Source organism: Phyllobates terribilis, unplaced genomic scaffold (assembly GCF_046119375.1).
Source record: "Phyllobates terribilis strain yellow unplaced genomic scaffold, ASM4611937v1 Scaffold_8__6_contigs__length_399053987, whole genome shotgun sequence".
NCBI classification, from domain to species: domain Eukaryota; kingdom Metazoa; phylum Chordata; class Amphibia; order Anura; family Dendrobatidae; genus Phyllobates; species Phyllobates terribilis.
In genome coordinates, this window is record NW_027362768.1 from 276422874 (window position 1) to 276444494 (window position 21621).

The 21621-nt window shown below is 48.4% G+C and overlaps 1 protein-coding gene across 2 annotated transcripts in view; it reads right to left on the bottom strand.

Moving 5' to 3' along the window:
- LOC141157247 (arf-GAP with dual PH domain-containing protein 1-like) overlaps positions 1-21621 on the bottom strand; it is a 151927-nt gene that overhangs the window by 41789 nt on the left and 88517 nt on the right. For both annotated transcript variants that reach the window (XM_073644267.1, XM_073644268.1), the window contains exons 4-7: positions 11878-11969; positions 9821-9915; positions 6975-7087; positions 6121-6267 (exon numbers count right to left, since the gene is read on the bottom strand). In XM_073644267.1, coding sequence (XP_073500368.1) covers positions 6121-6267; positions 6975-7087; positions 9821-9915; positions 11878-11969 — 447 coding nt within the window. The remainder of the gene's footprint in view (positions 1-6120; positions 6268-6974; positions 7088-9820; positions 9916-11877; positions 11970-21621) is intronic.

Below are 21621 nucleotides of genomic sequence, written 5' to 3' on the forward strand. Positions count from 1 at the left end.
GACTCCGGGTGGTTCAAGAGTACGAGAGAGTGTTTAGTAAACACCTGCTAGACTTCGGGCGAGTAAAGGGGGTAGAACATCACATCCCCACGGGAGACCATCCTCCCATAAAGGAGAGAGGAGAGATACCGACCCGTACCCCCTGCACACTATCAACACGCCAAGGGGATGCTAAAAGACATGAAGGAGGCTGGGGTAATTAGGGACAGCTGTAGCCCCTGGGCAGCTCCACTAGTCTTAGTGAAAAAGAAAGACAACACCATGAGAATGTGTGTAGACTACAGGAAGGTCAACCGTATCACACACCAAGATGCGTACCCGTTACCAAGGATAGAAGAGTCCTCAGCTGCATTAAAATCTGCTAACTTCTTCTCTACTTTGGATCTCACTAGCGGGTACTGGCAGGTTCCTGTAGCAGAGGCGGACCGGGAGAAGACCGCATTCACCACCCCGATGGGACTCAGCGAATTTAACTGTATGCCGTTCGGGCTCTGCAATGCACCAGGAACCTTCCAACGGTTGATGGAATGCTGTCTGGGACACCGGAACTTCGAGACGGTCCTATTATACCTGGACGACGTCATCGTCTATTCCAAGACCTATGAGGACCATCTGGAACACCTGGCAGAAGTGTTTGAAGCCCTGGCAAACTGTGGCCTAAAGGTAAAACCCTCGAAGTGTCATCTACTGAAGCCAAAGGTACAGTACCTGGGACATGTGGTGAGTGCTGACGGAGTGGCTCCCGACCCTGACAAGATCACCGTGATTAAGGACTGGCCAAGCCCATCCAGCATAAAGGAAGTGTGGCAGTTCCTCGGGTTGGTAGGCTACTACCGAAGATTCATTCCCGGTTTTACCAAGAAGGCAGCTCCTATGCAAGACCTCCTGATAGGCCAGTCCAGGAAGGCCAAAAAACAGAAGCCACCCTTCAAATGGGAAAAGCTGGAAGAGGAGTCCTTCCGCCAGCTGAAGATGGCCCTCACGGGGGATGAAATCCTGGCGTACCCTGATTACAGCCCGCCCTTTATCCTCCACACGGACGCAAGCAACATCGGGCTAGGAGCCGTGCTGTCCCAGATCCAGCAGGGGAGAGAACGGGTAATTGCTTACGCCAGCCGAAAACTGCGACCCACGGAAAGAAACCCTGAGAATTACAGCTCGTTCAAGCTAGAGTTCCTGGCAGTGGTGTGGGCAGTAACCGAACGTTTCAAGCATTACCTTGCCTCTTCCAGGTTCACAGTGTACACGGACAACAACCCGTTGACACACCTGGACACTGCAAGACTGGGTGCCCTGGAGCAGAGATGGATGGCCTGCCTGTCCAATTTTGAGTTCACGATCAAATACCGGGCAGGACGCTCCAATACCAACACGGACGCCCTGTCCAGGATGCCAAACCTACCGGATGGAGGGGAAGATCCAGAAGAACTGGAAGAGATCGAACTCCCTGCGTTCCACCGTCATGGGATTACCCAGTATTCCCACCTTGTGAGGGGCCAGCGATCCGCTACGTTCAACCCCTTACCCCACTACAACTGGGCGGAGACGCAAGACAGTGACCCCGCAGTCCGTCTGGTGAAGGAAATGCTGACCCAGGCTGACGCCCGCCTGGACCCAGACGCTCCGGAAGAGACCAAGCAACTGTGGACGGAAAAGAGCAGACTGTTTCTCTACAAGGAGAAGTTGTGCCGCAGAATGGTCAATTCCCGGACACATGAGCTGATCTGGCAGGTTGTGGTACCTAGACGGGACGCAGCTATGGTGCTGGAGGCCTACCACAATGGGGCAGGGCACTTCGGATGGAAGAAGCTGAAGTTCCTGCTGCGTGAACGGTTCTACTGGATAGGCATGAGAAGAGCCATTGAGAGGTGGTGTAGAGACTGTGGCCTGTGCAATCTAAGAAGAAGGGACCGTGCCAGCCAGAGGACTCCCCTGCAGCCCATCAGCACCAGGCAGCCACTGGAACTGGTCGCTTTGGACCATGTTAAACTGGCTCCAAGCAGAAGCGGGTATGTCTACGCCCTAACCATCGTGGATCACTACTCCCGGTTCCTGGTGGTGGTCCCTGTCAAAGACTTGACGGCTCAGACAGCAGCCAGAGCCTTCCAGCTGCACTTCTGCCGCCCATACAGGTACCCGGACCAAGTGCTGACGGACCAAGGACCAGCCTTCGAAGCGGAGGTCTTCCAGGAGTTCTGCAACCTGTATGGCTGCAAGAAGATAAGAACAACGCCCTATCACCCCCAAACCAATGGACTCTGCGAGAAGATGAACCAGGTGGTGATAGATCTGCTAAAAACATTGCCCCTGGAAGAACGCAGTCTGTGGACTGAGAAACTGCCCGATCTGGTGGACCTGTATAACCACATCTCGGTAGGTTCCACCAACTGTACCCCGGCTTACCTAATGCGAGCAAGACCTGGTAAGCTGCCTGTCGACCTGGATATGGGAGTCCTGACACCTGAGGACACCTCACCAGAGGCAGACTGGGATACAGAACGGCAGCAGCAGTACCGAAAAGTACAGGAGAGCGTCGAGCGAAGTCTCTGTCAATCAAGAGAAAGGCAGGAGAGGACTTATAACCAACATGCTCCCGCTGTTCCCCTGGTACCTGGAGAGCAGGTCTTGAAAAGGAAAAGGCGGCTCCATAAGTTGGACGACCAGTGGGAAAAGGACTCGTACACCGTACTGCCCTCAAGCCACAATAATCCAAAGGTGTACGTCATCAGCAAGGATGGAGGAGAGACCACAGCCACTGTCTCCAGAGACCACCTGAAAAAGTGCCCCGAGAAGTTGCAAAGCACGGATGAAGATCAGGAAGACCCTCAACCCGTAGGGGAAAAGGAGGAAATGATCAGCACCGTACTCGGAGACTTTCCCTGGTCCTGGACACAAGTAAACAACGCTATCGTGGTGCCCGTCCTCACCTTTCTCCAGCCAGCCCCTCAAGTGCCTACAGAAGACCAGGTAGAGCTGGAAGAGCAGCCGGCCCAGGAGGCAGAAGAATCCAGACCAGCAGACCAGGAGAATCAACCCTCTGCTAGTAGTGAGCCTGCCGTGCCCCTAGTGAGCCAAAGAGTACGCAGACAGCTGCCCAGCTTACCCATAACACCTCCTACACCCTGTAGTGCAGGACCAGTTAGTGAGCGCCGTAGGTCCACTAGAGTCACTAGAGGTCAGATGCCCGCTCGCTGGAAAATCTAAAGTAATGCACTGTAAATTTACCTGTTTCTTGAAAATGTTTATGGTTTATGTTTGTTGCCTGTTATTAATTATGTTTCTCAGTTACCCTGCAGATTTCTATGGACTAACAAGTTATGGACACTGGATAAGCGGAACAATTCTTGTAGATAGTTGCACCTTGGTGCCTCTTGCGAAGATGGCCGCGGAAGAGAAAACCTGTCTGGCGTGGCCTCCTTGTGGCCCAAAGTAGCTAGCTCCAGCCTTGCAGCCACGCCCAAGGCCAAAGGGGTTTGCTTTGGACAGGTCCCCTACCTCGCTTAAGACTTCACCTTGGGTGACATGGACGCCCTCTTGTTTCACGAACTTCACCTTGGATGATATGGACACCCGGTTACGGAAACGCCGTGACCTTTAAAGAACTAAAGCTTCTTGTAAATATGTTATTGTATTATTGTTTATACCCTGTATTTATGTTTCTTTAACAAAATGTGTTTAGTCCTGGAGTACTAAAATTTACTAGGGGGGAATGTGGCACCCCAGGGGTCTGGTTGCCGCAGTAATAGAAATATGTCTGAGAGCAAGTGGGAGGTTTCTCTGGTCAGGAGCCCTAAGCATGCAACACCGCCCGCCCAGACCTGGGAAGGAAAGAATTTGCCCTATATAAACTGGGTCTGGGGTGGGATTAGGGAGTGAAGTCCCAGACAGAGACGCAGTCTGGTCTGGAGGACACCAGACAGAGGGAAAGTAAGAACCAGGAGCTCTGTAGGAACAGTAGCTGAATACCAGGGGATGGAGCTGAGCAGAGTTCGCCCTGGTTGAAGACACTAATACCGGACACGGAGTCCAAGGCTGTGGGGACATCCAGGTCCAGCATCAGAATCCAACCGGCAGGGGATTCCATGTCCTCTGGCCATAGAAGCCCGGAGGCACGGTCACAAGCAAGGGACTAGCAACGCCATTGTGAAGCGGAGGCTAACAGAAGGCCCCAAGTCACCGGCCATACGGGTGAGCACCACACGGTATACTCAGGGACGTGGGCTACTTCTACCCGCATAGAGCAAGGTAGCCAGGAAAGAGTGCAGATAGACTGGGAGGCCTATAACTCCACCTGGCCAGGGGGAGATCCTGCTTGCTCACAGACTGACCAGGCCCCTACTGCCAACAGTACTCCCGGGAGGGTCTGCTTTATACCATCAGTAAAGACCATGAACTGCACCACACGTCTCTGTGTTTCATCGCCACACCAGCACGATTACTACTGGGATGCTCACACCATCACTCCCATCTTCCACACTAGCTGCCCTGAGGCAATACTTCTCCCGTGGGGAGTTATCCCATACTTGGCTGCGCATACAACATCAGCCTCAGCGGTCTGCAGCGCAGCGGCGGTCCCCACTGACCGCAATCCACGGGTGGCGTAGTTGGACACTTATTATAACACCAATAGACTGCCACTGGTTTGACCGCCCTGGGCACGGACCGGGTCACCGCCACGGAGGACTACAACCCCCAGCGATCCGGCTCCGGGTATCCCCCGCACAACACAGGCCCAGGGGGCGCGTCACTGACATTCTGAGTCTCTTAGAAATAGACTTGTACAATGGACATAAGGAAGTAGGAAATTACGTGTAACTGGGAAGTGAGGAATGCTAATTAAAATGCTGGCAGCTCCTTTTGGAGCAGTGGACCCCTGCAGTGCCAAAGAGGATGTCTACTGTTAGTGAGACAGAAATCTATAGATTGGACAGGTAATTAAGACAGGATAGCTATTGATCCTCCAGGATGCGCTTCATTCATCAAAACATCTTTGACAGACACTGAGGCACCGGTGAAAAGTTATGAATATTGTTTTTTGTATAGATGAGATGTCAATGGGACATACATTTTCAGCTTCAGGGCTAATTGGGGAAGAATATGCATGTTTTCTCATAACTGTAACACCTGCCTATAAGCCCCAAATCAATAGTGACAAGATAACACGAGCCATGTCATGTTTACTATCTATGAAAAGGTAAAATCAAGATAAAAATATGGCGGCTACCTCGAACTTCTGCAATCGCCAGGAGTGGAGATATTTCATAAGTTGTGAATTTCATAAAATCCTGAAGGGCTGAGAACATCCCACAACCCGACCAACAACAGGTCATCAAGAGGGGGTATGTGGGTGTTACTTAGGTGCTGATAAAAGGTCAAGGCGAATTATGATCTGTGTTCCTGTACAGAGATACATATCGGTGTATGCACTATGCATGATACCCGTTCACTGGACGTTTTCAATCGAAATGCTCTTCTTCACTAGCTGAATCATCTCTGTGATCAGCGTAGTAAGTTTATTTCATTATTCCTTTTTATTTTATGTAATTTTATATGCTATATTGTTTTGTTCCCTTTTTAAAATATTTGCATATTTTTTTTATAAACACTGCCTATCATTTTGGATTAAATATAAAATGTAACAGTTCTGTTCCTTTTGTTCTGTAAACCGCACCCCGAAGCCATACACTACCAGAAATCAGGCATCCAGTCAGCCTGTAAAAATGACTAGTGGGGCCAGCTAATAATCTTTCTTGGGCTATTGTGGCGTTAGCAGTGACCATACCGGGGTATATACATATATTCCATACGCTCACTGTTAGTTTCCCAATAACCAGCTTACTGGTCGAAACAGCCTGCGGCCTCCTCTGTTAATCATCAGTCTATCGCGTAATTGTCCGGACGATAGGGGGTAGCAGAGAGATGTTTGTGACAAAAGTATAACAGCGAGTGGTTCTGCGTGACCTCTCGGGCTGGTGATTCCATGACAGTCAGCTTTGGTAAATTTTCCCCTAAGTTCCTAAAATATTATGGAGAACAAAATCTAGATCCCAGAACATTTCACTTGTTGACCTCCTGCGGCTGGTTGTACTGCTACCCCCACAAGAAACAATTCTGCTTTACCTGACCATCATTGTGGTACACAAATAAATTCCTTGCTCTGTTGTCTTTGACATATGTAATCTGTAAACCATGGTTGTGTTTCATCTTCTCTGGTTGAAAGGTGGCATTAATACTGTCAATTTTAATTACAGCTTTTGGTTCCTTTGCCTAAAACAAAAAGGATAGTTGGGTTAAACAGTGATTGTCGGTTCTGACACAATTTACACACATAGTTGATCTCTATAGAAGCAACGCTGTACCTATAGGGGTAATATTGGTCACAGTTGCAAATAGGTTCCAAAAGCTCAGGGGGCCCACAACCCTCCTCATCTCAGGAGCACAGCTCAGGAGCTGTACTGACTCCTGACGGTCTACAACTGTTTCCCTTAACCCAAGAGACACAGCATTGAAGCTAAAAATATGGGTGGTGGCCTGTGACCATGAAATAGTCATTGTGCATGGGGAGAGGTTTGGAGAAAGCTGAAGAGGGGAAGAATAATGGCCTAGCTGCCCGGTTTACAAAGGATCCAAATTATTTCTCATGCTTTTTATGTCTGTTTCTTTGCGGTGCAAGAAAGAAACTAACAGAAAGTGTGTCAACATCCAGGGTGGTAAAAAGTTTTGTGTACGCTCTTATATCTGCACATTAATAGCAATATTTGTATCTAAACATAAACAATATGAATGTGTAATTCATTAAATGCAAGGAAGCAACAAGCAATTTTCTAAATACTGAGGTGTCGACAACGGAGGCTGATAGGGGGATCTGTATGAAAGCATTCCAGCCTTCATTATCTTATGCGTGAAGTATTGGTTTGTAATAGGAAATTTGTCTAATCTCTAATTCTGATCATTCCGTTCTAATTTATACTTACATCTGACTTTATGAAATACTTCAAGGTGCCATCCATCTCCGTCAGGACAAACTTTCTTGCTAAATACTGTCCATTATCTCTTCCTCGCTTGAATAGGATTCCTTCCTTTACTCCTGTAATGAAAAACATTTCTTCTGACATCTATTGTCCAGACTACTTTACACAGACATTAGCCAAAGTTCGCTAGCTGTCGATGCTACATCAAAGCGCAATACAAGTGAATGGGGTCAAATTGTGACCCAAGGGTTCTGTGATGAGCATGTAGTGATACATTAGACAAGGTTGGACTTCTTAAGACTTGGTTATCATGCTGGTAGTATGTGACCTTGGGGTGGCAATGTGACCTCATACACTTGTATTGCGCTATGATGTAGAAGCGACACGTAGCAAACTTTGGCCATGCGAAAAGTGTCATGCCCAAAATCACTGAGTAGCCTCAACCTAAAAGATTTTATTGAAGGGTTATTCCCACAATCACATTTGTCACAAAGCACAGTACAGTAAAAGCATACTCATTGTTAATATGAAGACAATGTGTCCTTTTTCATCTCTATCTGACCCTAGGTGTATCCAGATTCACATAGCTGACTGGGTACTCCTATTTTTACACTGCTTAAACTACATTTCTCAGCAGCACTTGCTTCTCCTCAGTGCTGCAGACCAATCCCACCCTCTTCGAGTTATCATCAGAATTGGTATCAGTAGTTATCATCTAAGAGTAGAATTCACCTTATGATTCTGTGCACTCTCTGCTTGTGCACAGTACCCTGCCTGGCCGATTTTATCTTCTGCCATCTGCATCAATATAGCTGCAATATGGTTTTAAATCATTAGCTGGTTCTAGCAGAGCTTAACTCTCCTGAACACCCCCACAACAGACGTACGCAGCTGTATTTGTTGCCTGCTGCTGACAGATCAGTGATGTGAAACTGAAATGCATGTGGCAGAAGATAATCTTTTGCAATATGCATCAATAGTGTGACATTTACACTTTCATAACTGAACTCTTAGCAGCAAGTAACAAACACAGCTTTCCTTATCTCAACTGTTGTACACAGAGCCCACTCTTGCAAAGTATCACTTCTCTCAGTTCCTGTAAACAGAGCTCCCTCCTGTGATCCTGTGATACATTTCTGTTCTCAGCCCCCTGTATACCAAGCTCCATCCTACAGTATATCTCTCCTTTTGATCTCCTGTACACACAGCCAATCTTGCAATATATCTTTACTCTCAGCCCCTCTATGTACAGACCATCTTGTAGTATATCTCTCCTTTCAGCCCCATGTGTAGAGCCCCATTCTACAGTGCTCCACTTAGGCTAAGTGCCCACGATGCAGAAATGCTGCATATTTTTTCCGCTTCTCCCTGGCAGGAAAAACGCATGCGGATTTTACATGCATTCTTCCTGCCAGGTAGAAGCGTTTGTCAAGCGTTTTTGCATGCATTTCTGCATGTGGGTTGTCAAGCGCTTTTCCAAGCGATTTTAGCATCACTTGGAAAGTGCTTGACAACTTGGTCACACTATATAAATCCATGCAACCGGCATGGATTTATATAGTGTGACCAAGTAATAGTTAAAAAAAAAAGAATAAGAATGGTAAAAAATAAAAAATAAAGATTATATTTACCTTCCGATGGCCCCCCGGTGTTTTCTCAGCGATGCGTCCGGTCTGTTGTATGGATCACGGTGGTGTGAAAGGACCTGCCATGATATCATTTAGTCATGTGACAGGTCACGCGACCGCTAACGTCGGCGGTCGCGTGACCTGTCACATGACTAAATGACGTCATGGCAGGTCCTTTCACACCACCGCGACCTATACAACAGACCGGACGCATCGCTGAGGAGACCGGGGGACATTGGAAGGTAAGTATAATCTTTATTTTTTATTTTAAATTATTTTTTTTAACAGGTTCTATGGTACCCGGGTCTGGAGGAGAGTCTCCTCTTCTCCAAACCCGGGTACCATCCGCACATTGAACCGTATGATATCCGCTTGTGCAAATGTGTTCATACGGATAATATGCGGTTCAATGCAAGTCAATGGTGGCAATTACGCTGCGTGTCCGCATAATTAATGGACATGCTCCGTATTTTTCCGCAATGATAATCCGCAGCGGAAATTTCTGCAGCATGTGCACAGCACATGTGGATTATCATTGGGGACCATAGGGCACTTATTACCAAGCATTTTTTAAGCATTTTCGCTGCGGAAATTCCGCGGCAAAAACGCTTGAAAAACGCATAGTGGGCACACAGCCTTAGTTACAAACATGCAGGTACCGCTGCTTCCTGATATGAAATCCTGCAGTGTAATGACTTCATGTGTAATCAGTAATCACATATGAACAGATGGTGCACATTTTTATTTTATACAGATGCATTTTTTTATTATACATGTAGGATTGTGTATTGATCAACCTACACAACTATATTATAAGTATTGCTAAAGATTTTTTTTTTTTTTTCAAACCAATGCCTTTAGTGGTTATACTGTTTTGAGGCTTTATGTAATTTCTGATGTAATATACAAGCTTATGGTGTGCTACAGAGAGACAGGGGAGCAGGATCTCCTCACTGCGTGCTATGCATGGGCGACATCATAGTTCCTATTTTGCACCGAAACTAGAGCCAAGGCCAGGAAAAAGGGACAGAAAAAATGTCAGATACAAGGCATAAAATGACTGCCATTGGTGGTATTCTACTGTATACACATATGACCACTTAAAAAAATAACCTGAAATAATAGGTGGACTTTAACTGTGGAGAAAATGTATTTCATCTGTATGTTGTAATGGAAATAAATATTGGTCCTAATATGCCAAAGTCCAAAATAAATGCTGACCTGTCTCCTTACTGTCAGAGGAACCATCAGCACCTTCATTTTTCATAAACTGTCTGCGCTCATATTTAGCGCGGATCCACTGTTCTCGTAAGACACTGCAAGCAACAGGGAATAATACCAACTTATAAAGAGTTAACTATGCAGGGGAAGAATGCACCATAATATGAAAAGCATGGGGAAGTACACTCATGTTTGGTGAGTGTCTACAACCAGCATTACTGATAGGCATCACAAAAGCAAACAAGGAATGTTCAATCACAACAAGCACACTCAGATTTCAGAATGTTGTACAAAAATGAACACAGTTGGATCAACAAACATGGAGGAGTCTGAGAAGAACATTCCACTTGCTTGTTTCTCAGGTGGGAAATATTAGCTTGGAAAAAGAATAATACCAGTGACATTAAGTGGTCAAAATGTTATTCATCCTGTGAAAATGCATAAAGAGAGTGCTATAAACCTACTAAACAGTGTATACCGAAATTACATCAGCAAAGTGCTCAGCAACAGTGTTATAAAGTGAACTAAGCCATTCATCACATTACTGCCATACCAGATTCATATACAGTTGCCAACAGTACCAGAACTGTCCAGATTTTTCCCAAACTATCCAAGCAAATCCTGGTCGGAAAAGGGAGACCTCCTAGGCTGATCTAGTATCACCATGTCTCCAACTATGTCCCTGTATTGGCTCTTCACCAATCGCCGCACGTGAATCTCGCCCTGTCTTTCCCTGGCGTTTGGCCCTGGCTAGGGAAGGGAGGGGATGAGCACTAGTCAATCCCCACTGACCACTAAAGACAACAAGGGGGAACAAACAAGGGAAGATAGCTTAGCTTTTAGTCGATTTCAGAGAGATGAACACCCGTCCTCATAGCTCCAGAGAGGAAGAAGTAATGCACTTGCTCCAAGCCTTCATGAAGAGTAATGTGAGTATCGCCGACACCTCCCTCCAGCAGACAACAGGTATTTATACACCCAGGCCAGGGTGTTAATTAGCCAGAGGAAGGTAGGCGCTGGGTCCTAGAGAGACAGCCTCTAAGAAGGTGTCTGTAATGCCAAACGTCGAGATCTCCTGCAACCAACTGCCGGGCGACTGTCACTTCTGACACACCCATGACAGTTGGCCTGAGTAGACAGCGAATCCCTGAGGCTGATGGAAAATACTGTTCATACAAATATGCACACAAAACAACAGAGGAAAACACGGGGGAGTGGAGGATGAGAGAAAAACCAAAGTAGGAGAAGGAGATGATTTGCACACAACCGAAACCACGCAACAGTGTCAGATAAATCCAGCAAACGCTGTCTCAAACAAGAACTCTCCACCAAACTCTTGAAACCATGCAGCAATGAAGCTAGCTCTGGCAATGACTGCTAGTCAGAGTCCAGTATATATAGGAGCGAGGAGTGGCTAACAATAAACAGCTGAGAGCCTTAATGCAGGTAAGCTTCCAGGAGCTCTCAACTGAGCAGATTAACCCCTGCACTGCTAGAAGAAACCTGTACAGTTTAATATGAAAGAGAAGTTCTTCTAGTGAGTGCAGGAGTGGGAGAAATCAGACAGTGCGGTCTCCTGGCTTTTCTCTGTCACGGTAAACCCGTGGCACCTTGTCTGTAAAATGCCAGAGAGCAACCGGACAGCAGCTCGGTTGCGACTACCGCTCTTGGACACTTTGCATTAACAGCCTCAACACAACCAAGTATTTACTTTACAATTCAAAGTCACGCTAACAGGTTCTCTTTAATGTCAGAAAAGCCAAATATGCCATGTAGTCGTAATATTAGACTGTTCTCATCATAACAACCTATCTCCAAATATAAAGGTAAAGAGCGGATGAACTCACTGATGAGCTATTATTTAATTAGTGTGGAAGTATCATTTAACAGTCTGACCATCAATATTGCAAAACTAATCCAGAGCTAATATAACTTGTCTTAAAAAATAGTTGTAAAAACACACAAAAACTCACATTAATCATAGCAACTATTTTCATTGTAACCAGACAAGTAAGCTGGAAAAGAAGAAAACACAGAGAAATCCTAAGTATACTTACTGGCAGTCGGCATGTGTGGGTCTGTAGTAATAGACGGGAACATGAGCCTCATATTTAGCTTTAGCTGCATCATTGCCATGCTGGTCAAGAAACTAAGAATTCAAAAAAGAATCAAAACAGTTAAAATGAAACAAGGAAATATGAATGAGGAAATATACTTATTGTTATGTAAGAGAACAATGTTATCTTCAGGTATAGTGGAGCCAATAGTGTAGGTGAGTGGTGCCTCATGTCTTTAGCTGTTTTTACGCAGGCCAATAATACATCAGATTCTAACGGTAACGAACCATCTTTCCCGATAATTGTGTAATGTCAATGAGTTGAGCGACTTAACGATGTGTCCACAAATGCTCATTCATTGTTCATGACATCGTTTAGGTAAGTAAAAAAATTCTTGTTCCACTTTTGAAAATTGTTTAATGCAAATAGAGATCGTTCACTCATTCAACAATTTGACCAACATAAAGGAGAAGTGTAAGTTCAAGTCCTAAATAGGGTAGATCATGTTCTGAGGCAATAAATAGTTCATTAGTAGTCAGGCCCGGTTTAGACAAAGTAGGGCCCTGGACAAATGTTTAAAGTGGGGCCCTAAATGCTGACATATTGCACCATTACACAGAAACATTTCGGTTGTATTTACATGCGCTGAGTTCATACCGTTAAGCAAACACTATCGACAATATTGAAGTCTCTCGGCTCTTGTTTATTGGCCTCTTTACACAGATTGACAAAGAATGATGGGCACAAAACAATCACTAATAGATCAATCTGTCCCCATACAGTATCATGTTATCAGCATCACTTCTGCAGTTTACACCGGGCGATGTGCCGTTGAGAAGAGGAGTCCATACATTCTGATGGTGTCACTAATATATACCACCAGGAGCCCATACATTCTGATGGTGTCACTAATATATACCACTACAAGCCGATACATTCTGACGACGTCACTAATATATACCACTAGGAGCCCATACATTCTGATGTCCTCACTAATATATACCACCAGAAGCCCATACATTCTGATGGTGTCACTAATATATACCACTAGGAGTCCATATATTCACTAATACATACCACTAGGAGCCCATACATTCTGATGTCCTCACTAATATATACCACCAGGAACCCATACATTCTGATGGTGTCACTAATATATACCACTAGGAGTCCATATATTCACTAATATATACCACTAGGAGACCATACATTCTGATGTCCTCACTAATATATACCACTAGGAGTCCATACATTCTGATGGTGTCACTAATATATACCACTAGGAGTCCATACATTCTGATATATTCACTAATATATACCACTAGGAGTCCATACATTCTGTTATATTCACTAATATATACCACTAGGAGCCCATACATTCTGATGGTGTCACTAATATATACCACTAGGAGTCCATACATTCTGATATATTCACTAATATATACCACTAGGAGTCCATACATTCTGATGGTGTCACTAATATATACCACTAGATGTCCATACATTCTGATAGATTCACTAATATATACCACCAGGAGCCCATACATTCTGACGGTGTCACTAATATATACCACTAGGAGTCCATATATTCACTAATATATACCACTAAGAGTCCATATATTCACTAATATATACCACTAGGAGACCATACATTCTGATGTCCTCTCTAATATATACCACTAGGAGTCCATACATTCTGATGGTGTCACTAATATATACCACTAGGAGTCCATACAGTCTGATATATTCACTAATATATACCACTAGGAGTCCATACATTCTGTTATATTCACTAATATATACCACTAGGAGCCCATACATTCTGATGGTGTCACTAATATATACCACTATGAGTCCATACATTCTGATATATTCACTAATATATACCACCAGGAGCCCATACATTCTGATGTCGACACTAGACACTAATATATACCACCAGGAGCCCATACATTCTGACGTCGTCACTAATATATACCACTAGGATCCCATACATTCTGATGGTGTCACTAATATATACCACCAGGAGCCCATACATTCTGACGTCGTCACTAATATATACCACCAGGAGCCCATACATTCTGACGTTGTCACTACTATATACCACTAAGAGCCCATACATTCTGATGGTGTCACTAATATATACCACCAGGAGCCCATACATTCTGATGGTGTCACTAATATATACCACCAGGAGCCCATACATTCTGAAGTCGTCACTAATACATACCACTAGGAGCCCATACATTCTGATGGTGTCACTAATATATACCACCAGGAGCCCATACATTCTGATGTCGTCACTAATATATACCACCAGGAGCCCATACATTCTGATGGTGTCACTAATATATACCACCAGGACTGAGATTTCTTGCCTTATGTAACGGGTCTGGGAGGCGGAACCTCAGAGCTACTATACAAGGAGGCGGTCCTTGTAAGGGAGCGGGTGGCGACCAGGGAAGACGGGCTGGAAGTCTCAGCAGGTGAACGGGACAGTCTCTGAGAGAACGGGACAGTCTCTGAGTGAACGGGCTGGAGGTCACGGCAAGTGACCGGGGCAGTCTCTAGGTATAGGGTTGGTACGACCTGTGGCGGCTGAAGATAGACGTGAGCTCCCAGGTGAGCAGGCGAGAGTCTCTGGATGAACGGGTGGTCACAGCATGTGACGGCGGAGCCTCCAGGAAGACCAGCGGACAGGCGACAGATGAGCGCTCCCAGGTGAGCGGGCAGAAGTCTCTGGACAGGCGGGTGGTCACAGCACGTGACGGCAGAGCCTCCGGGTAGGCAAACAGACAGGTAGCAGAAGAGCGCTCCCAGGTGAGCGGGCAGGAGTCACTGGACAGGCAGGTGGTCACAGCACGTGACGGCGGAGCCTCCAGGTAGGCTAGCAGGCAGATAGCAGATGTGCGCTCCCAGGTGAGCGGGCAAGCTGGTCCATAGACAGACTGACAGGAGTTGGAAGGCAGACCGTCGGACCTCAGGCAGGCAGGCAGGTAGCTGATGTGCGCTCCCAGGTGAGCGGGCAGGCTGGTCCTTAGACAGACTGACAGGATTAGTAAGGCAGACCGTCGGACCTCAGACTAGCAGGCAGGTAGCAAGTAATCAGGCAGGAATCTGGCAGGTAACTGGCAGGTAACTGGCAATGGGACCTGAGGGCTGAAGCACAGGTGAGACACAGGTGCAAACAACATTGCTCGGGCACCTCCATTTTGGAGGAGGTGCCTTATATACGGTAAAGTCCTCCGGCCATTGGCCGGGGACTCCTTAGGACGGCGCGCGCGGCCCCTTTAAGAGGGAGGGAAGGCGCGCGCGCGCGCCCTAAGCACAGTGGCCGGGAAGGAGCGCGCGCTGCCAGCAGAGCGGGAGAGGGACGCCGGGCACGGAGCAGAGCGGTGAGGGGAACAGCGTCCCTGCCTAGCAGAGGGCAGGGACGCCGGCACTACAGTACCCCCCCCTTTAGGCCCCCCCTTTTTTAGGCCAGAGAGAAATTTAGCTAGGATGAGAGGGGCATGGATGTTCTCCCGGGGCTCCCACGTTCTCTCCTCAGGACCAAACCCCCTCCAATCTACCAGAAAAAAGGTCTTTCCTCTTACCCTTTTGGTGGCAAGAATGTTCTCTACCTCAAACTCGTCCTCAGCAGAAACCGGAGCAGGAGGCGTACCTGTAGACTTGGAAAAAGAGTTAAGCACCACGGGTTTGAGGAGAGATACATGGAAGGAGTTGGGGATCCGTAAGTTGGCCGGGAGTTTCAATTTATAGGCCACCGGGTTGATCTGACTGATGACCTCCAGAGGGCCGATGAACCGAGGCCCTAACTTGTAAGAAGGTATCTTGAGTCGAACATATTTAGATGAGAGCCAGACTTTATCTCCTGGACGAAATTGTGGAGGATCCAGGCGTTTTTTGTCAGCGTGTCTTTTCATACGCTCGGATGACAGAAGGAGTGCGGACCGGGTACTCTCCCATATGGAGGAAAATTTGCTAACGAGAGATTCCGCAGCCGGGTTGTCCACAGAGGTGGAGACAGGAAAAGGAATCCGAGGATGCTGACCAAAGACTACAAAAAACGGGGATTTGGAGGAGGATTCGCTCTCGTGATTATTATAAGAGAACTCGGCCCATGGTAGGAGATCCACCCAGTCAGAATGGTGGGCATTAACGAAGTGCCGGAGGTAACTGGTCAGGTTCTGATTGATCCGCTCCACTTGACCATTGGACTGTGGGTGGTAAGCGGAAGAGAAGTCCAGGGTGACGTCTAGTAGTTTACAAGTGGCTCTCCAGAAACGTGAGGTGAACTGTACCCCACGATCCGACACGATGTGGAGGGGCAGGCCATGAAGACGGAAGATGTGGCGGATAAAGTCTTTAGCCAGCTCGGGTGCAGACGGAAGGCCTGGCAGGGGAATAAAGTGAGCCATCTTGGAAAAGCGGTCAGCGACCACCCAAATGACCGTAAAACCGGCAGAGACGGGGAGATCAGTTATAAAGTCCATTGCTATATGCTGCCAGGGGGCAGCAGGTACAGGAAGCGGAAGGAGGCGTCCGGCTGGCAGATGTCTCGGGACTTTGTTGCGGGCGCAGGACACACAGGCAGAAACAAAGTCTATTATGTCCTTGTGCAGGGTAGGCCACCAATAGTGCCGGGCAATAAGCTGGAGGGTCTTTTTCTGACCGGCGTGGCCAGCTAGTTTAGACGAATGGCCCCAGTGTAGGATCTTCTCCCGATCAGGTACTGAAACAAACGTCTTACCGGGAGGGAGACGATTTAGACTCACGGGAGCCACCTGCATTACTCTGGCGGGATCGATGATATGTTTAGGTTCTTCCTCGAGATCGGACACCAGAAAGGATCGGGACAAGGCGTCTGCTTTGACGTTTTTGTCAGCCGGGCGAAAATGAAGAACAAAATCAAAACGAGCAAAAAACAAGGACCACCGGGCTTGGCGCGGGTTAAGTCTCTGGGCATGCTGGAGGTAAGCCAAGTTCTTGTGGTCAGTGTAAATTATTACCGGATGAAGAGCCCCCTCGAGTAGGTAACGCCACTCCTCCAACGCCAGTTTGATGGCCAATAACTCTCGGTCTCCTATGGAATAGTTGCGCTCAGAAGAGGAGAAGAGTTTGGAGAAGAAGCCACAAGTTACCATTCTCCCGGAAGATGATTTTTGAGTAAGTACCGCTCCGGCTCCAGAGGAGGAGGCGTCAACTTCCAGGAAGAACTGCTTGTTGCCGTCCGGGCGATGCAGCACCGGGGCGGAAGAGAAGGCCAGTTTTAGGGAAAGAAAGGCCTCCTCTGCTTCGGGCGGCCACTCTTTGGGATTAGTACCCTTACGGGTGAGTGCGGAAATTGGGGCAGTCCGGGAAGAGAAGTGCGGGATGAAGAGGCGGTAATAGTTGGCGAAGCCCAGGAACCGTTGAATAGCCTTCAACCCCTCTGGTCGGGGCCATTTCTCGATGGCAGACAGTTTCTCAGGATCCATTTGTAGGCCGGTCTGAGAGATAATGTAGCCCAGAAACGGAAGCGAGGTCTGCTCAAAGAGGCACTTCTCATATTTAGCGTAGAGATGGTTCTGCCTGAGCCTGAGCAGGACCTGACGAACGTCCCTCCGGTGAGTCTGGAGATCCGGAGAGAAGACCAAGATGTCGTCCAGGTACACCACTACGCAGGAGTAGAGAAGGTCCCGGAAGATGTCATTGACCAACTCTTGAAAGACGGCAGGAGCGTTACAGAGACCAAAGGGCATTACCAGATATTCATAGTGGCCGTCCCGGGTGTTGAATGCCGTCTTCCATTCATCCCCCTGACGGATACGAACCAGGTTGTACGCCCCACGGAGGTCCAGTTTGGTGAAGATTCTAGCCCCCCTCAGACGATCAAATAACTCCGGAATGAGCGGAAGGGGGTACTTATTCTTCACCGTGATCTGGTTAAGGCCTCTATAGTCTATACAGGGACGGAGAGAGCCGTCCTTCTTTTTGACGAAAAAGAAGCCTGCTCCCGCCGGGGAGGTGGATTTCCGAATGAATCCCCTGGCCAGATTTTCCTCAATATATTCGGACATCGACCGGGTCTCAGCAGCGGATAATGGATAAATACGCCCACGGTGAGGAGAAGTACCAGGTAACAGGTCGATAGGACAGTCGTATGGTCTATGAGGGGGTAGTGTCTCTGCCTCCTTTTTATTAAAGACATCAGCATAAGACCAATAAGGAATCGGAAGTCCAGGTAGATTAGCTGGGGTAGGAGAAGGACGGACGGGATGAACGGGAACCAGACAGGTCTTATGGCAGCCCTGTCCCCAGCGAAGGACTTCTCCGGTCTGCCAGTCAAGAACGGGTGCATGTTTCTGGAGCCAAGGTAGGCCTAGCAAGAGGGCGTGAGAAAGTCCAGGCAGAACATGGAAGGAGATACTTTCAGAATGCAGCATTCCCACCTGCAGAGTAATGGATTCGGTGATGAGTTGGATGGGGCGTGGTAAGAGCCCCCCATCCACGGCAGCAACAGACAAGGGTACAGCCAGAGGTTTGGTGGGGATGCGGTATTTCTCTACTAGGGACTGTGAAATAAGATTCCCGGCTGCTCCAGAGTCCAGTTGGGCTAGTTCGAAATAACGGTTCTCCCCGTAGACGATTGAAACTGACAACAGCAGGGATGGAGAGGATTTATTCTTGTCTAGGTGGACCTCTCTGAGCGAACCTAGACACAGGCGTTTCCCGATCTCTCCGGGCAGGCACGGATCCGGTGCTCCTTACTGCCATAGTAGAAGCAGGTCCCCTCGGCACGACGTAAGTCCTGACGGGTCTTGACCATCTTGGTCTGGTCGACCTGCATAGGCTCAGGAGGGTGTACCTGGTTAGAGACAGAAGGAGTGACGGGTTTCTGAAAAGTAGGAGCTAGACGTGGTAACCTCCTCTCACGGGTGACCTCTCTGGCACGCTCCTGGAACCGTAGGTCAATCCGGGTGGCAAGAGTTATTAAGTCATCGAGAGTGGTAGGAATGTCCCGACCGGCAAGTTCATCTTTAATACGGCCGGACAGACCCTCCCAGAAGACGGAAACCAGAGCGTCGTTTTCCCAGGCCAGCTCCGAGGCAAGGGTACGGAACCGTATGGCATATTGGCCCACGGTGAGACTTTCCTGACGGAGGCGTAGCAACGATGATGCGGATGAGGTCTTCCGTCCGGGTTCGTCGAAGACTTTCCGGAAAGCCGTGAGAAAAGCAGGCAAGTTGGACAACAGGGGGTCTCCTCTCTCCCATAGAGGATTTAGCCAGGCCAGGGCCTCCCCGGTGAGATGGGACATGATGAATGCAATTTTGGCTCGGTCGGAGTTAAACTGGTGGGACAAAAGTTCAAAGTGCAGGGTGCACTGATTTATGAAGCCCCGAGCCTGGGCGGAGTCGCCTCCGAAGCGAGGAGGTGCAGAAAGCCGGAGTCCAGGGTAGGATACCATGGTATTAGTGGGCAGCGGAGCTGCCGGATTGCGAGACATGGCACTGGCGGAGGTTGCTGGTGGAGCAGTCAGAGTGTCCAGGCGAGTATTGACATTCCGCAGGTGACCCAGGATGGACTCCTGTTGGGACCTTTGACGGGACAGTTCATGACACAGGTCCGAGAGCGAGGGAGCTTGGGTGCCACCGGGTTCCATGGCCCGAGCAAACTGTAACGGGTCTGGGAGGCGGAACCTCAGAGCTACTATACAAGGAGGCGGTCCTTGTAAGGGAGCGGGTGGCGACCAGGGAAGACGGGCTGGAAGTCTCAGCAGGTGAACGGGACAGTCTCTGAGAGAACGGGACAGTCTCTGAGTGAACGGGCTGGAGGTCACGGCAAGTGACCGGGGCAGTCTCTAGGTATAGGGTTGGTACGACCTGTGGCGGCTGAAGATAGACGTGAGCTCCCAGGTGAGCAGGCGAGAGTCTCTGGATGAACGGGTGGTCACAGCATGTGACGGCGGAGCCTCCAGGAAGACCAGCGGACAGGCGACAGATGAGCGCTCCCAGGTGAGCGGGCAGAAGTCTCTGGACAGGCGGGTGGTCACAGCACGTGACGGCAGAGCCTCCGGGTAGGCAAACAGACAGGTAGCAGAAGAGCGCTCCCAGGTGAGCGGGCAGGAGTCACTGGACAGGCAGGTGGTCACAGCACGTGACGGCGGAGCCTCCAGGTAGGCTAGCAGGCAGATAGCAGATGTGCGCTCCCAGGTGAGCGGGCAAGCTGGTCCATAGACAGACTGACAGGAGTTGGAAGGCAGACCGTCGGACCTCAGGCAGGCAGGCAGGTAGCTGATGTGCGCTCCCAGGTGAGCGGGCAGGCTGGTCCTTAGACAGACTGACAGGATTAGTAAGGCAGACCGTCGGACCTCAGACTAGCAGGCAGGTAGCAAGTAATCAGGCAGGAATCTGGCAGGTAACTGGCAGGTAACTGGCAATGGGACCTGAGGGCTGAAGCACAGGTGAGACACAGGTGCAAACAACATTGCTCGGGCACCTCCATTTTGGAGGAGGTGCCTTATATACGGTAAAGTCCTCCGGCCATTGGCCGGGGACTCCTTAGGACGGCGCGCGCGGCCCCTTTAAGAGGGAGGGAAGGCGCGCGCGCGCGCCCTAAGCACAGTGGCCGGGAAGGAGCGCGCGCTGCCAGCAGAGCGGGAGAGGGACGCCGGGCACGGAGCAGAGCGGTGAGGGGAACAGCGTCCCTGCCTAGCAGAGGGCAGGGACGCCGGCACTACACCTTATAAATGGGGTTGGGACCATCAGTTGTGTTGTGCAGAAGTCAGGTGGATACACAGCTGATAGTCCTACTGTATAGACTGTTAGAATTTGTATTATGGCAAGAAAAAAAGCAGCTAAGTAAAGAAAAACGAGTGGCCATCATTACTTTAAGAAATGAAGGTCAGTCAGTCAAAAAAATTGGGAAAACTTTGAAAGTGCCCACAAGTGCAGTTGCGAAAACCATCAAGTGCTACAAAGAAACTGGCTCACATGAGGACTGCCCCAGTAAAGGAAGACCAAGAGTCACCTCTGCTTCTGAGGATAAGTTTATCCGAGTCACCAGCCTCAGAAATCGCAGGTTAACAGCAGCGCAGATTAGAGACCAGGTCAATGCCACACAGAGTTCTAGCAGCAGACACATCTCTTTAACAACTGTTAAGAGGATAATTTGTGCAGCAGACCTTCATGGTAAAATACCTGCTAGGAAACCACTGCTAAGGACAGGCAACAAGCTGAAGAGACGTGTTTGGGCTAAAGAGCACAAGGAATGGACATTAGACCAGTGGAAATCAGTGCTTTGGTCAGATGAGTCCAAATTTGAGATCTTTGGTTCCAACCACCGTGTCTTTGTGCGACGCAGAAAAGGTGAACGGATGGACTCTACATGCCTGGTTCCCACCATGAAGCATGGAAGAGGAGGTGTGATGGTGTGGGGGTGCTTTGCTGGTGACACTGTTGAGGATTTATTCAAAATTGAAGGCATACTGAACCAGCATGGCTACCACAGCATCTTACAGCGGCATGCTATTCCATCCAGTTTGCGTTTAGTTGGACCATCATTTATTTTTCAACAGGACAATGACCCCAAACACACCTCCAGGCTGTGTAAGGGCTATTTGACCAAGAAGGTGTTATGTTCTGCTACCAGAGCTAAGGAAAGAGAGGAGATCTGTCCCTACGATAGAACTCAGCTGAATCCCTACGATGTAACAGGGAACCTGATCCTGCGATCAGACCTGCTAAAGTCCTAAGCTAG